At 46.8% G+C, this 16389-nt stretch overlaps 1 protein-coding gene across 2 annotated transcripts in view; it reads right to left on the bottom strand.

Annotated features, from left to right (window-relative positions):
- LOC119966115 (nuclear receptor subfamily 1 group D member 2-like) overlaps positions 1–16389 on the bottom strand; it is a 39009-nt gene that overhangs the window by 6478 nt on the left and 16142 nt on the right. For both annotated transcript variants that reach the window (XM_038797347.1, XM_038797348.1), the window contains exons 2-7: positions 5527–5802; positions 5287–5375; positions 3654–3798; positions 2950–3509; positions 2320–2505; positions 57–267 (exon numbers count right to left, since the gene is read on the bottom strand). In XM_038797347.1, coding sequence (XP_038653275.1) covers positions 57–267; positions 2320–2505; positions 2950–3509; positions 3654–3798; positions 5287–5375; positions 5527–5802 — 1467 coding nt within the window. The remainder of the gene's footprint in view (positions 1–56; positions 268–2319; positions 2506–2949; positions 3510–3653; positions 3799–5286; positions 5376–5526; positions 5803–16389) is intronic.

The raw sequence follows: 16389 nt of genomic DNA on the forward strand, positions 1-16389 counted from the left end.
ACCAACAGCAATAAATAATAATAATGTACAAACGCAATGATAACAGCTTTCCTTACCAGCAGAAACCAGGACAACTGCTGTGAATAAGCTCATCTCCTCCTCACTGAGCTGCAGGGCACGAAGCTTCTCACTAAACTCAAACATGGAGATCAGCAAATCACCAGCCCCCAGTAACTGCAGCTCTTCCATGCCGTAACTCTTTCCACTAAGAAATGTGACCGTACGCTCATGTACATCAAATAAAGCAGCAAAGCGTACCATTAACACCTGTCAATGACAGAAAACAGTATTCATTAGCACACAATTCAGAAAGACTCTGGTTATAACATTATTGAACTTTTACATGAAGGAAAAGGGTTTCAGAAATTACAGTTCCAATGGCCTGAATTTTCCCGTGTGGACCACAAAGTTGCTGAGACAAGATGCCGGACATGATCTTTCCCAAGGCAGCCATTCAGGAATCTGCCTCTGGGATTCCTATCCAGTTGTGCAGAGTGGTTGGGTTCCAACATCGGGAAGTCTGTTCAACATGGTCCGTGGGGAGGGTTGTCAACTGCCCCACGCAGTGTGGATGTGGTTGAGGGGCCAGCAGAAACAGCTGCCGTGGCAACTTGATTATGAGTGTAGCAGCTGCCATTATATTAACAGTTACATTAGTGGAGACAGCAGTCTACATGAAATGACTGTTATGGCATGCCTTCCGCTTGGGAAGCCCTGAGCATTGCAACGTAATGCCAACAACTTAATAAAATGCCTCACTCGTGGCTCGGACCTCCCGCTGTGCTGCCACTTCGGTCCCATTTACGGGCTCCTTACAGAGCAGGGGCACATGCTGCCTGAAACATTTCAGTCCAATTCCACAATAGGAGCCAATTGCCATATTAAGTGCCCTAATTGGCGACCCACTGTTGCAGGACATGTAGCCGCCGTTGTTAGGATCCTGCCTCCAGGAAATGTGCATAAAGGCAGGAACATGGCTCAGAACTGGCCCAATGCAAGTCAATCACATTTTTCCTGGTTTCTTCTCACCTCCAGAAGGCTGGAAAAATTCAGCCCAATGTTTCCTCATCCAAATAAAAACTCATCATTATCAAATTATGATGTCAATATTTATGTCACAAATTGACTGATGAAAACTATTGTTTGATAGCATACCAATTCTGATTCTTTAAATTTTAGACTCACTTACGCTTTGCGGGAAGAAGAATTTCTCACCATTGGTTTCTAGACATGCATTGGAAACAAATAAACATTGTAGAGGAGGAGTCCTTGGGGTTAACTTTCTCATAGCTACATCCAGCTCCAGAATTATTAGTAAATTGATTGTTAATTATTATCTCTATTCTTAACTGGAATGTATTTTATGCACATCCTAACAAAGTTGCCATAACGCTATCGGTCCTTTCACTTAGGAACTACCATGTAGTGCAGGACATTAGTTATATGTTGCAAGTGGATGTGCAGGTTAGGATGGTGCTGAACAACATGATACACAAGGTCCACTCACTTGCTTTACCATCACAGTAGAAAGACTACAGCCCTGAAATTCGGAATCCCTACTCTGCTGCTGGAAGGAGCAGTGTATTGGGACCTAAACCTGCCATTGAAGCAGATTTTTCTTGGCACATGTCGACTTTTTGCTGCAGGGATTTTCGTTGAGCTTAGTGTAAGCATTCAGGAGCAGAATTCTAAAGGGTAGTCTGGAACTTTGCGAGTCAAAATGCCAAGCAGTCTCTGGAGGCAGGGATGGGCGGAAGGCACAGTCACCGCTCCCCTCAAAAAGCTCCGATCTGTGTTTCACATTGGGAGCAACTTTGTAAGAATCTGGTCTCTGCCCTTTGAGTGAGCCACCAAAGTTCCCAGCAGAATTTCTGCTCCTATCTGTCCAAAATCAAAATGGAAATTCTGGAGGAATGCATAAAGGCCTTAATACTGTTCATGCTGAACCACACAAACCACAAAAGGAAAAGATTTAGTTTTGAGTGCACTGAGCTAACCACCATCAGTGGCATGACAATGGGATACAACATCCCTTTATCCAGTTTCTCCTATTCAAAAAGGTGAGATTGGGAGAGTTCTTTGCTCTTGTTCTCACCCCTTTCCTACAATAATCAAACAGCCCAGCACACTCCGGCTCACACATGAAGATTATCCACTCAGTCACTGACTTCAACAGAATGACGAAAAATTGCAGAACAAATATATTGCATGTTATATTATTTTATAGTTATATTATTGCTGAATTAACACAATTTCTGATCACTCTGTGCCGAGACAACAACAAAATATTTGGAAATTTTGTAAATCTTTTGTACATACCTCAAATGTTCCAGCTTTAAGCAAGCTAACTTGATCATGTTGTGATAAATCTTTGAATCCTGGAACACGTTTTGCAAATTCTACCACCTCTCTCACTGCAGGTGTAAAACTCATGGAGAATTCTTCCCAGATTTCCTGCTCAGATTTATCAGGGTTTACATAGGGAGACATACTCATCGGGCACACCTGGCCAAAAAAAAACAAGGTTTGTTTGAAAATCAGAAATAGAAGTTTTAACTTACAAATAAATGTTTTCATTTTCTATTCAAAATATGGTAAGAAAATAGCAATATTAAATAATGGTTTTAAGATTATATTGCAAACATGAACAACCTTTTTCTTAATATCGTTATTTGATCTGGTTTAGCACAGTGGGCTAAATAGCTGGCTTGTATAGCAGACCAAGGCCAGCAGCACGGGTTCAATTCCCGTACCAGCCTCCCCGAACAAGCGCCGAAATGTGACGACTAGGGGCTTTTCACAGTAACTTCATTTAAAGCTTACTTGTGTCAATAAGCGATTTTCATTTCATTTCATTAATACAGAACTCTCAATTGAGCAAACATTCCAATAGTTGATCAATTGACAACAAAAGTACAATCCCTGTCTCAGTTCAGATGGCATATTTACCAGATGCATTCTTCTTTCTGTGGTCCAAGAATGATCGTATGTGGTGCTGCTTTGAGAAAATCCATCTTCAGCAAATGCATTTTGTGTATATCCATTGGAAAAGGTATGACAATGCCTGTTCATGAACCTATCTGTGTGACCATTTGGACAAAATATATGGTTATTAACCTTATTTGTATTACAGACTTTGGGCTGGTTTGCATTGTTAAAACAATGGATTCCATTAACACCACTTGTAGGGTAACCAATCTTCCAGTTATCATCATTGTTTTTTTGAAGACTTTCTCTACTCTGGAACTGTGTGCCTTCAAGCATTTTGCCTGGCTTTTCTTGGGTACAGAAGAAAGTTTCCTTATGGGCTTTGGTCACTCTACCAATTACATCATCTTCAACGTTTTGAAGTCTCTCGGGCTGCAGTTGTGGGGAAGAGGTCTCATCTTGTAATATTTTAGTTTGCAGGTAGCCGTTCAGCTGATTATTCATCATGTTTTTCATTGCACTTTGCATTTCGATCAACATTCTCTGCTTCTCACGCTTAGGAATGCGTCCAAATCGAACAGCTGCAAAAGAATACACCAATCCAATACTAAGGTGGATCAAACAATCTCTATCACAAATTCTAACGTTTAGGAATATGGCAACATCTGATTTATGCTCCGCAGTATTTACAGAATAAGATTGTTCCCATCTGCAGCAGGACTCACCATCTCGGGACATGCCTACAGCTAGGCACTTTTTAAAGCGACATTGTTGACACCGGTTCCTATTCATCCTCATTATGGAACAATTTTCATTTTTCAGGCACTTCTTGTATTGGATATTCTGTTGAATGCTCCTTCTGAAAAATCCCTGCAAGAATAAGATAAAGGATATTCAAGCTAATCCAAATTAAAAAGAGAAAGTAGTCTGCAGCCGTAGATGTCCAAACCTTTAGTTTTAGCCAGTCTGCAATGTTAGTCAGTTTGGGCTTAAGCCAAGTGTTAATGGTAGGTACAAACCACATGAGGTATCTTAAGCTGTATAATATTTTTCAGCCCTCTCATTTTTGATCCTTTTACGAGCGGGAAGTTTCTCCCTAGCTACAGTGTCCAGCCCCTTCATGACTTTGAACATCTCTATCAAATCTTCTCTTAGCCTTCTTCTCTCCAAGGAGAACAGTCCCAACCTCTCCAATTTATCCTCGTAATTGAATTTTATTTCTATAATTCTTAGTTCAGCTCATAATTATATCATGCAATGATACAATTAGGCTGATAAGAATCACTCAACAACGTTCACCACAATCTGAGAATTACAATACAGTGCAGATGTTTCTGGCATGCATTTACATGGTAAGGCAATATATGTTTGCTGATGTGAATCAAAGAATGATTCAGGGATAGTTTAATGTACATGTCTCAGAATGAGGCTCCACAAATGGTGGTAGGGTGGTACTCTGGGACCCCCGATGCCACGCAGGTTCTGTGGCACTGCCAGCCTGGCAATGCCACATGGGAAACCTTGCAGTGTCACCTAGGTGCCAATGGCCATGCCAGGGTGTCCAGGAAGAACTGCCAGGATGGCAGGGGCACTGCCAGGGCTAAGGTGCCCATCTGGCATCTTGCCTCTGCTGGCCATCGGGTCTAAGGGTGCCCTACCCTTATGGGGTGGAGTTCGTTGACCCCCTAGTTGGGGGTTGGGGGATCTGGGAGCCACGGTGGGGGGAGGAGGTCTAGAGGTCGGAGCCAGGGCCAGTGCTAGGAATTGCGGGCCCAATTAGAAAAGTGATGGCGGGGCCCCTACTCTACAAAAGTAAAAATTTATGTATTTTTATATTTCGTGTAGTATGCTCGTCTTTAACCAAAAAAAACATTAAATGCTTGATATACTAAAATGTTGAAACTTACTTACCCGGGCGGAAGGATTTGGCGGCGCAGGGCTGAAGGATTTGTCGACGGTAATGCGGTGCGTTCCCCAAAAGTAAAAACTACCCTATAGTTCCTCTTAGAATACAGAAAAGGCTTCAAACGGTAACTCTGTCGCCGCTGGTGTGGGGCCCCCTTAAGGTGCGGGGCCCAATTTGATAAAATTGGTCAAATAGGCTTAAAACCGGCCCTGGTCGGAGCACCATCCCTTCCCTGACGAGCTAAGCTCGTTAGAGCTGGAAGTGAGCCTAAGTGTGGCCTCGGCAGGGGCGTTCCTCACTGAGGCCCAGAAATGAAGCAGACTCCCGTTTCATAGCAGGGTCGTTCATGCCGCTACAAGTGCCGGGAAACAACCGAATAAATGCGCCTAAAAAGTTAAATCACTCCCCATAGCTCACTATTTATTTGAATTCACAGAGAAGCAGCGCCTTACCTTGCAACCTTCACATGCGTGCACACCATAATGGAATCCAGATGCCACATCTCCACAAACTTTACACAGAAGGATCATCCCATTAATTTCTTTAAAAAAACAAGCACATACACAATAGGATAATAACAATAGAAGCATCTTATTAGTTACAACATAAAGCTCATATTTCTCTATTTTTAATCAAAGATTATGTGATGTCAAAACAGAATAATTCTGCGATCATTAGCATTATCAACTCACTTGTAATGCCACTGGTACTTTTGCTCAGGGGGCTTGTGTTTGGTCCATCCCCTTTAGTTGAACATGCAATCTGGATGTTGCTGGAGCTTCCTAGTTTCAATGCACAGTTATCAGCTAGCATGTCATTGGGGTTGATGTGGTTATCAGATACAAAGCTGTTAGGTGATGACGGAACAGGAGACGAGATTGGCTGGAAACTGTTCTCCGAACTGTCACTGTGATAAGAGACAGGACTACAACTGGAACTTGACGAACTTACATATGTAATGACACCACCTGCATTCAAAAGAACAAAAAAAAAACAGAATGGCAGACAATTATAAAAGTTAATTGGACAGGTTAGACCTTCTTCACACTTTGTTCAAACTTGCCTTTTTCAAAGAGGTGTTGTGTATGTTTCCCACATTTTACTTTTCTCATGTTTCATTTCATCGACTTGTTCTGATCAGGGGCGGGACTCTCCCCTACCCGGCGTGACGGGGAGTCCCGGCGTAGGGGAGTGGCGCCAACCACTCCGGGGTCGGGCCTCCCCAAAGGTGGGGAATTCTCCGCACCTTTGGGGGCTAGCCCCGCGCCGGAGCGGTTGGCACCAGAAGACTGGCACAAAAAACCAGTGTCAGCGGCCTTTCAGGCCCACGCCCGGCAGCGGTGCTGGCCGAAAGGCTTTCGCCGGTCGGCGCATGCGCGATGTGGGTTTCTCTTCCGTTTCCATCATGGCGGCGGCGGAGGAGAAAGAGTGCACCCAGGGCACTGGCCCGGAGTCTGAGCAGGGGGCCCCGATTGCGGGCCTGGCCACCATGGGGGCACCCCCCGGGGTCCGATCGCCCCGCGCCCCCCCCCCCCCCCCCCAGGACCCCGGGGGCCCGGACACGCCGTCGATCCAGCCGCCACCAGAGGTGGTTCAAACCTCGGTGGCGGGAGAGGCCTCCCATCTGGGCCGGAAAATTGCCGCAGGGCCCTCGCCGATCAGAGTGGCGTGATTCCCGCCCCCGCCAATTCCAGGGTGGCGGAGAATCTCTGCCACGGCGGGGGCGGGATTTTCGGCGGTCCCAGGCGATTCCCCGACCCTGCTGGGGGTCGGAGAATTTCGCCCCAGATCTGAAAAGCTGTGCAAGGAAGTGCAAGACCAGAGAGAAATCTTTTTTCCCTTAGAATCACATAAGGAAGTCATTCAGCTCCTCAAGTCAATGCTGGCTCTCTGTAAGAACAGTTCAGTTAGTACCACTCGTTGTCCCTCTCCTTTTCCCATAGTCCGACAATTGTTTTCCCCTCCTGGTACTAATCCAATTCCATTGTGGAAGTCAGAAGTTGAATCTGCCACCATCACTCATTCAGGCAGTGCACTGCAGAACATAACCAGTGGCTGAGTAAAAACGTTGTACTTTATTTCATCTTTGGTTATAGAACATAGAACAGTACAGCACAGAACAGGCCCTTCGGCCCTCGATGTTGTGCCGAGCAATGATCACCCTACTCAAACCCACGTATCCACCCTATACCCATAACCCAACAACCCCCCCCTTAACCTTACTTTTTAGGACACTACAGGCAATTTAGCATGGCCAATCCACCTAGCCCGCACATCTTTGGACTGTGGGAGGAAACCGGAGCACCCGGAGGAAACCCACGCACACACGGGGAGGACGTGCAGACTCCACGCAGACAGTGACCCAGCCGGGAATCGAACCTGGGGCCCTGGAGCGGTGAAGCATTTGTGCTAACCACCATGCTGCCTTTTGTCAATCACCTTCAATTTGTGTCCTCTAGTTCTAGACTCATCAGCCAATGGGAACCATTTTTCACCATCTTTTCTGTCTAGGCTCCACATGATTTTCAATACATCTATCAACCCTCTCTGTTACTTCCACAGAAAACTCCAACAGATGAATTAACCACAATTTGCTTTAGCAGATCTATGCTGGCTTTCCTTTTCAATTAATAAATTCCTAATTAATCCACAATTAATAAATTCCTAATTAATTCTGAACATTACTTTTGTTCAGAATTATCAATTCTAAATGTTTCCCCTACCAAAGTTAAACTGACTTGTCTGTAGTTGCTGGGTTTATCCTGACACCCTTTTTTCAATATGTCTAACATATCTCAATTCTCCTGTCCGGCACAACTCCTGTATCCAAGATGTTGTAACCCCCACGAGAATCACGGAGTGTGGACTTTCAGGTTCCCCATGACCTCAGGTGAATAAGAGCTCCCCCGTTAAATGGGCGGGGCTTCCCCTGACCAAGGGAAGCCAACCGAGCATAAAACCCCCGCTTTGGATGTGGGTTGGCACGGGAGCCCCACGGGGAGTGGAGTTGTATTTCATTGTTTATCGTGCAATTAAAACTTTTGTTGCTCTCATCATCAATTCCTTGTGTCTCTCTTGTGGATCTAACCCTGGCGATGAGGATGAAGTGGAGCTGCCAACGGCGCCATCTTCTCAGAACCCGGCCCACCACCTTACCAACGGCAGACATGCCACACATCGGAAAGTTGGAGGCTTACGATGCAGGTACGAGCGACATGACATAATATTTGGGGCGAATGCAATATTTTTCACATTAATACCATAATTGGGGATGAGTGCCAAACAGTCATCCTCCTCACAGTTTGTGGGGTTGCAATTTACAGCGTGACAAGAACCTGATGTACCCCGACACAATTGGGCACTCACGGGCTTGTTCGCATTGGCGAGAACATTCCAACCCCAGGCTGCCTATTATCATTCGGTGTTTCTGTTTAAGTTCACTAAGTCAATCCAATAGATAGACTTTTATCCCCCTCAAGCCCCCAATTTGTTATGGGCCAGGGTTTAGAGAACCCCAACGTGTATCATGGAGTTCACCTGACCCACAACTTTAAATAGATTGTGGTATGGGGAGCACACAGGAGAGGTACAGCAGAAATGGAAAATTATTTTTTAAAGCAAAACAATGTTTATTCTATGAACTCAAGTTAACCTTTTTAAAACATAGTGAACATCTTAGCAACCATTAATTCAAATGCAACCCCCAAAGAATACACCACTAAGTAATCCTTAAGCTGTCCTTTTAACATCCTTAAGACTTAAAAAAAGAACTTATAACAAAAGGACATCAGGTTAAAGTCACTACTGAGAGCAGTTATTAGTTTTAAATCACCAAAGGATCAATTTACAGTTTTTAGATTACAGAGAGAGAGACTAATACCCCTTCTGGCTGTGACTGCGGCTATCCAGCTCTGAAGGCGAAACTAAAACACACCCTGCAGCAAACAGCCTAAAATGAAGGTTAAAAAGCTGACAGACAGCCCAGCTCCACCCACACTCTGATATCACTGATGAACACCCATTTCCTAAAAGGTACATTTCTTGAACACTCATTTCTTAAAGGGGATTCCGTGATAGAATTTTTAGCCTGCCTGCGGAAGCTCGCAGAGCTCTGCAAATTCAGGACATCACTCTCCGAAATGCTGTGAAGCAGGCTGGTTGTGATATCCACAGCCGGCAACTCAGAGAAAACTATTGGCTGAAACATGGTTGGACCAGAAGAGGGCGATCAAAATAGCTATATCCTGTGAGTGTGGAACAAGGCGTGAAGGAGTTACAGGGCACCAAGGTCCTCAGTCTAGGGCGTTCAACCGCACACAGCGAAATGCCTTCTTGGTCAGATGATTCCAACCCTGACACTGGGGGCGCAACCGCTGAGAACCAGACCGATGTCAGATGGACCAGAATGCTAAACTGGTGTTTTCGCCCGACCCGGAAGACCCGGACCACCAAGGCAGGAATCACATATGGCCGCTGGGTCCATGGTGAGAGACACTGGAGAGATGGCCCACCCTCCCGGACCGCTAGGTACAACCGCCCTACTCGGACTCGGACATTATTTGTGAACAAGACTGCTGATGACTGCCAACAACTAAATTGCATTGCTGCACTGAGGGTAGCACCAATACAAGTCATGCTCCGTGTAAATGGCCACCAGATCTTGATGGGATTGAATGCAGGAGCTGCCTCACTTTCGATCAATTCCAGTCAGGAATCCAAGCCTTTTCTTTGCAGGACACGGACGCCCGATTAGCCACCTATACCGGAGAGCTGTTGGTGATTGCCGGAACCTTAGTGGTTGGTGTCAAGTAGGGACAGCAATCTACCTGTTTGGTGTTAGTCATGGTGTGAAATGGTGACCTTACCGGGCCAATACTGGCTGAAACATTTCCGTCTCGATTGGCAGCAGGTTTGTCATATGCGTCCAGATGGGCCGGACGCCATACTGGTAAAGTTCCCCACGGTTTTCCAAAAGGAGTTGGGCACCATCTGGGGAGCCATGGCAAAAATCAGCGTAGATCAATTCGCGCAGCCATGTTATTTTCAGGCCCGCCCAGTTCCATATGCACTATATCTGTAAGTGGATGCTGAGCTCGACCGGCTGGAGTTTGGGCATCGTCTGCCCGTACCGTTCACGGATTGGACAGCACCAGTCGTATCTGATGCGTTGGCTTGTGTAGGCTTGAGAGATGAACAGACACTTCCAACAGAGATGAAGGTTCAACTAAATTTTATTAACTACTTCTAACTAACACACGATGACTGTGGGTCTAAATAATGCTAACCTGAACTAGAGACCTAAGCCTTGTCCGAACCAGTTGATTCTCTCAGAACGTGTTGTAAGTCTGTGCTGGGCTGAATAAGTTCCTGTTACACTCAGAGGCAGCACCCAGAATGAGCGGGAACCGTGGTGCCCTCTGCCTTTATAGTGTGTGTATTCTAACTGGTGATTGGCTGCGGTGTTTGTACATGTTGATTGGTCCCTGTGTGTGCCCATCAGTGTGTGTCTGCACCATGATATATTGGTATATATTATGACAGTACCCATGCTAAAACCCAATGGCCATTGTACGGCTTTACAAAACGACGGTCAACCGGGTTTCCTGGTTGAACCGTTACCCAGTACCGCAGATAGAGGACCTTTACGCAAAACTCAGTGAAGGTCATTCCTCGAGGAAGCTCGACATGAGCCACGCTTATCTCCAGTTGATTTTGGATCCCGGGCCCAGGAAATACGTGACAGTAAATACACACGGGGTTTGTATAAATATACCAGATTGCCTTTCGAGGTATCATCGGCCTGCGCGATATTCCAGCGCGTAATGGAAAATCTACTGCAGGGGTTACCAAGCGTCACGGTCTACCTTGACTACGTGCTGATAACAAGGACATCGGACCAGGAACATTTGAGGAATCTCAATGAGATACTCGGTTGTTTCTCAGCCATTGAGTTTAGACTCCGTAGGGAGAAGTCCGTATTCCTGTACCTCAGTTACCGCATGAACTGAAGCAGCCCGGTCAAAGACAAGGGGCCAGATTCTCCACCCCGCCACATTTCCGTTTCACCCTGCCGGTGGGATGCCCCGTTATGCCAGCAGGTCAATGGGGTTTCCCATTGTGGGGCAACCCCACGTCGGGAAACTCCCGGGCTGCCAGCAAACCGGAGCATCCCGCCGGCGGAGAATCCAGCCCAAGGCACGGGCCATTCGACAGGGCACCGTTCTGGATGGCCCCACGGAATTGTGGTAATTCCTTGGATTCATACAGTATTACGGGAAGTTCATCCCAAACTTTGCGACCCTGTTGGCCCCCCCCCCGCCCTGCGCCATTTGCTGAGCGGCCAAACATGGAGTAGGCCGCAGCAGGAAAAGAAATAGCTTTCGTCTTCAAGACTGCTTACGCACTTGGACCCCGCCAAACCTCTGTGCTGCCTCACCGAATGGACGGCAAGGATTAGTCTCTCGGTCTCTTGCCGTGGCCAAGCAGGAGGGTTTGGCCGTGGTGTTTGTGGGTAATACATTTATGGCCATGTTTTCACGGTATTGACGGATCACAGACCCATGATGGGGTTGTTCAAAGAGGAGTGGGCCGTCCCTCCCGTCTTGTCCACGCGGATCCAGCGATGGGCATTATGGTTGCCGGCTTATGAATATGTACTGGAGCACTGCCTGGAGACGAAGATCCCTCATGTGGGCGCTCTGAGTCAGCTTCCCCTACGTACCAAGCCGTCGGCACCTACTTGCCCCGACCAGGTCGTCACGGCCCATCACATTGCCCATCACAGCATCCCAAATCCGTGCTTGGACACAGAAGGACCGCCAGCAAGACCTTGTCTGGCATATCATTTTGTCAGGGCCCAACACCGTGCATTGCCTGATGACCTGAAAGCCCTCACGACAAAGATCTTGGAACTCAGTATAGAAGACAGTATTCTTCTATGGAGGATGCATTTCTTAATTGTGACGAAGGGCCGAGCCCCCATTTTGCAGGATCTCCATAATGGTCACCCCAAGTGCCTAAAATGAAAATGCTGGCCCGCAGCAACATGTGGTGGCCAGGCATCGACAGCAATGTAGAGAAGACCGCCCAGCAGTGCAGGCTGGGCCAGGAACACCAGAAACATCCACCTTGGCTAGGGTGCTCTCAGATTCACATCGATTTTGCTGACCCTTTCCAGGGATCGATGTTCCTGACCCAAGTCGACGCCCACTCAAAATGGATGGATATTCACCGAATGCTTTCGACGACCTCCAAGGCCACGATCATACGGTTCCCATAGACGTTTTGCATGCACGGCATACCAGAGATCCTCATCTTGGAAAAACAGCCGGCGTTCACAGCACAGACTTTGGGACATTTTTACGGACATATGGGAGTCGCCACGACTGCACCGCACTATACCAACCGGCATCAAACGGGTTGGCTGAGCGGGCGATCCAGGCATTCATGTGGGGGTGCAGAAACAGACTACAGGTTCCGTTGAGACATATCTGACCAGTTTCCCATTCGGTAATAGGACTACGCATGCCACCACTGGGGTGGCTCCATCAGAGTTGCGCCTGGGGCAGCGCCTATGCACATGCCGGAGCCTCGTGCTGCTGGACATTGGCGGGAGGGTCCGCAGTGGGCAGTAATGGTCCGAATTGGATTCAGACAGGCATATGAAGGGCAGCACGGTAGCATTGTGGATAGCACAATTGCTTCACAGCTCCAGGGTCCAAGGTTCGATTCCGGCTTGGGTCACTGTCTGTGCGGAGTCTGCACATCCTCCCCGTGTGTGCGTGGGTTTCCTCCGGGTGCTCCGGTTCTTCCCACAGTCCAAAGATGTGCAGGTTAGGTGGATTGGCCATGATATATTGCCCTTAAGTGTCCAAAATTGCCCTTAGTGTTGGGTGGGGTTACTGGGTTATGGGGATAAGGTGGAGGTGTTGACCTTGGGTAGAGTGCTCTTTCCAAGAGCCGGTGCAGACTCGATGGGCCGAATGGCCTCCTTCAGCACTGTAAATTCTATGATATCTATGATGACCCTTCGGAGTTTTCCGCCTGGCGAATTCGGCACACCCATAATTTTGCCGACAGAGTCTTGTGGGTCCCAGGCGCCGTGCTTAAGCAGACAGGACCGGTGTCATACATGGTATGGGTGCAGGGTCGAGAATCAAATCGGCACGTGAATCACCTCCACAGCCATGCTCCGGCATTGGCCGGCTTTCGCTGGACTGAACCAGCAGCGTTGTTGCCATCTCCACCACCATTGGCATCAGAGCCACCACCACAGGTCCAAGAACCCCAGGATGCGGAGATGTTGGATGCGGAGGATTCAGATTCCAACTCCGATATGGGGACGCAACCACCTGCGGCTGCCAAGGACCAGGACATGGATACCGGTCCACTGGAGATGGCGTAGTTTAGGCGCTCGGCTTTAAAACGACGGTTCCCCCATCTGTAACACTCCGCCAGGACCCGCACCGACACCGCCCGAGCGCTAACCCAGGGTAAAGAGGGCCAGAGATCCTGCCCAACAACCCATTGTGGCGGACGCCGTTCCGGTCTTTGGACGAGGGGGGGAAAAATGTGTTGGAACCCTCATGAGGGTGATAGGGTGTGGACTGTCAGGTTCCCCATGACCTCGGGTGATAATAAGAGCTTCCCCGTTAAAGGAGCAGGGTTTCCCTTAATAAGGGAAGCCAAGCGGACATAAAGACCCTGACCTGGATATGGATCGGCGCAGGATACCCTTCGGGGAGTGGAACTGTATATCGTAGTTTATTGTGTAATTAAAATTTTGTTGCTTTCATCATCGCTTCGCTGTGATCGCTGTCTAGATCTAACAGGAGATTAAAAGATTATGGTCAACATCTCTGCAATTTCCACCTTTTCTTCCCTCATCAACCTAGAATACATGCCATCCTAACCTGGTGACTTACCTGCTTAAAGTAATACAGGCCTTTCCAGTATATACTCCTTCTCAATTTTTATCTCAACTACCGGCTTTTCCTGAAATTTTCGCAGTACTCTCTCAGACAGGTACAAAGTACTCATTAGGTACCTCGACTATGCCCACTTCCTCCATGTGTCGGCTTCCTTTTTGGTGTTTACTTGGACCACACCCCTTACTACCCAGCCATAATTTATCTACCTACATAAAACATTTGGATCCCCTTTTATGAAATGAAAATGAAAAATGAAAACCGCTTATTGTCACAAGTAGGCTTCAAATGAAGTTACTGTGAAAAGCCCCTAGTCGCCACATTCCAGCGCCTGTTCGGGGAGGCTGGTACAGGAATTGAACCGTGCTGCTGGCCTGCCTTGGTCTGCTTTCAAAGCCAGCGATTTAGCCCTGTGCTAAACCAGCCCCTGGTGGCTTCTACTCTATTATTTGTACTCTCCCTTTCTTCCCATTTCATTTCTCCCTCAGAACGTCACAATTCAACCTGGTTCTCACTGATATTATCAACCTGGCATCTGTCGTATGTTCACTTTTACTGCTTCATCTTACTCTCTATCTCTTTTGGCATCCAGAGTGTTGTGATTTTGGTTGCCTTCCCAATCCCCCTTATTGGAATATAAAATGATTGTATCTAATCAAACTCCTCTTTAAAATCAGCCAATTGTTCAATTTCATTTTTTCCTGCCAACCTTTTGTTTCAATTTACATACAAACATGAAGCAGGAGTAGGTTGTTCAGTTCCTCGAGCCTTCTCCGCTAATTAATAAGATCATGGTTGAAACTGATAGTAACTTCAAATCGGCATCCCACCTATCAGCCCCCTGCTTACCAAGAATCCATCCACCTCTGCCTTGAAAGCATTGAACTTCCTTTTCAGGAAGAGGGTTCCAAAGAGTCAATAGCCTCTTGAGAGAAATTAGTTCACCTCACCTGTTTTTTTAAACAGTGACCTCTAGTTCTAGATCCTCCACAAGAGGAAACATCCTCTTCACACCCACCTTGTCAATTCCTCTCAGGATCTTACATGTTTCAATCAAGGCTCCTCTTACGCTTCTAAGCTACAGCGGTTACAAGTCTAGACTGTCCAATCTTTTCTCATAAGACAATCTGCCCATTCCAGCTATTAGTCTGGTAAACCTTATCTGAACTGCTTGCAATGCATTTATATCCATCCTGAAATAAGGAGACCAATACGGTCCACAGTATTCTAAATGTGGTCTCATGAGTGCCCGTACAAATGAAGTATAGCCTCTCTACTTTTTTATTCTATTCCCCTCGCAATACATTGTTAGATTTTCTAATTATTTGCTGTGCTTTTTGTGGTACATGCACGAGGAGACCCAGATCCCTCTTTAAAGACCCTCGGACAAATTTTTCAGGACCCAGGAACTGGTCAGCCCGTAACCCCAACATTTTACTCAGTGCCACTTCTCTGGTGACTATAATTTTCCTGAGTTCCTCCCTCCCTTCCATTTCCTGGTTTATTGCTGCTTCTGGAATGTTACTTGCATCCTCTATATGAAGTCTTATGCAAAATACCTGTTCATTATTAATCTGCCATCTCCTCGTTTTCCATTAACCAATCTCCAAACTAATTTTCCACAAGACTATTGCTCACTTTGTTAACTCTTTCCATTTTAAAATATTCTTTAAAAAATCTTTACTATTTGTTCTTATATTTAAGACTAGCTTTCTCTCATAAATTAATCTTTCCCTCCTCATTAAACTTGTAGTCCTTTGCTGTTCCTTATATTCTGTTCAATCTTCTGACCCTGTCTTTGCATGATTATGTTTTTTCTTTAAATTTAATATTATCAAAGTTAAACACGGATGGTAGGTCTATCCTTTGAACATTTCTTTGCGCATTGGATGTATCTCTTCTGTGTATTCTGAAATATCTCCTTTAATGCTTGCCACTGCATTTCTACTGACCTATCTCTTAACCTAATTAGCAAATTCACTCAGCCCTCATAATTGCCCTTATTTAAGTTTAGAAAGATTGTTTCAGACCCACGTTTCTCTCCCTCAAACTGAATATAAATTCAATAATTATGGTTGCTGGGACTTCCGGTGACGGCAGGCAGAAGGCAGCCGCACATTGGAGGGCTCCCTTTCGGGAACGGCATTTTTGGGGTTTAACGCCCGGGGGTTCCAGGGGCAACGGAGGCGGCAAAAGCAGGGAGAAGGCACAGTGAAGGGAAATGTCAAAAATAAGTAAAAAAACAGCCGTGAAAAAAGCAGCTGAAAGTCCGGCGGGGAGTGGAAAGGACACCGCGGGGACAGCAAGGAAAGTAGAGACTGGGGCACCAGGTGAGGCCGCATTGCCCACGGCTGAAGAAATGACTACGGTGATGGCCGTGGAACTCGAAAGGCAGTTCACAAAACACATGGAGGCGATGAGGAAGGAGATGGGGGCGGTATTAAAAATGCTCTGGTGGAGGAGGCGATTGCCCCGGTGAGGGTGGCGGTATTGAGCGCAGTGGCGGAGGTGCGGGAGCAAGGCGAGGCGCTGAAGGAAGTGGAAGGGACATTATTGCAGCACGGTGATCAACTTACCTCGATGGGGAAGGAGATGCGGAAGGTGATAAGAGATCAAAAAGGGTCTGCG

This window comes from Scyliorhinus canicula, chromosome 5 (genome assembly GCF_902713615.1).
Source record: "Scyliorhinus canicula chromosome 5, sScyCan1.1, whole genome shotgun sequence".
Lineage (NCBI taxonomy): Eukaryota > Metazoa > Chordata > Chondrichthyes > Carcharhiniformes > Scyliorhinidae > Scyliorhinus > Scyliorhinus canicula.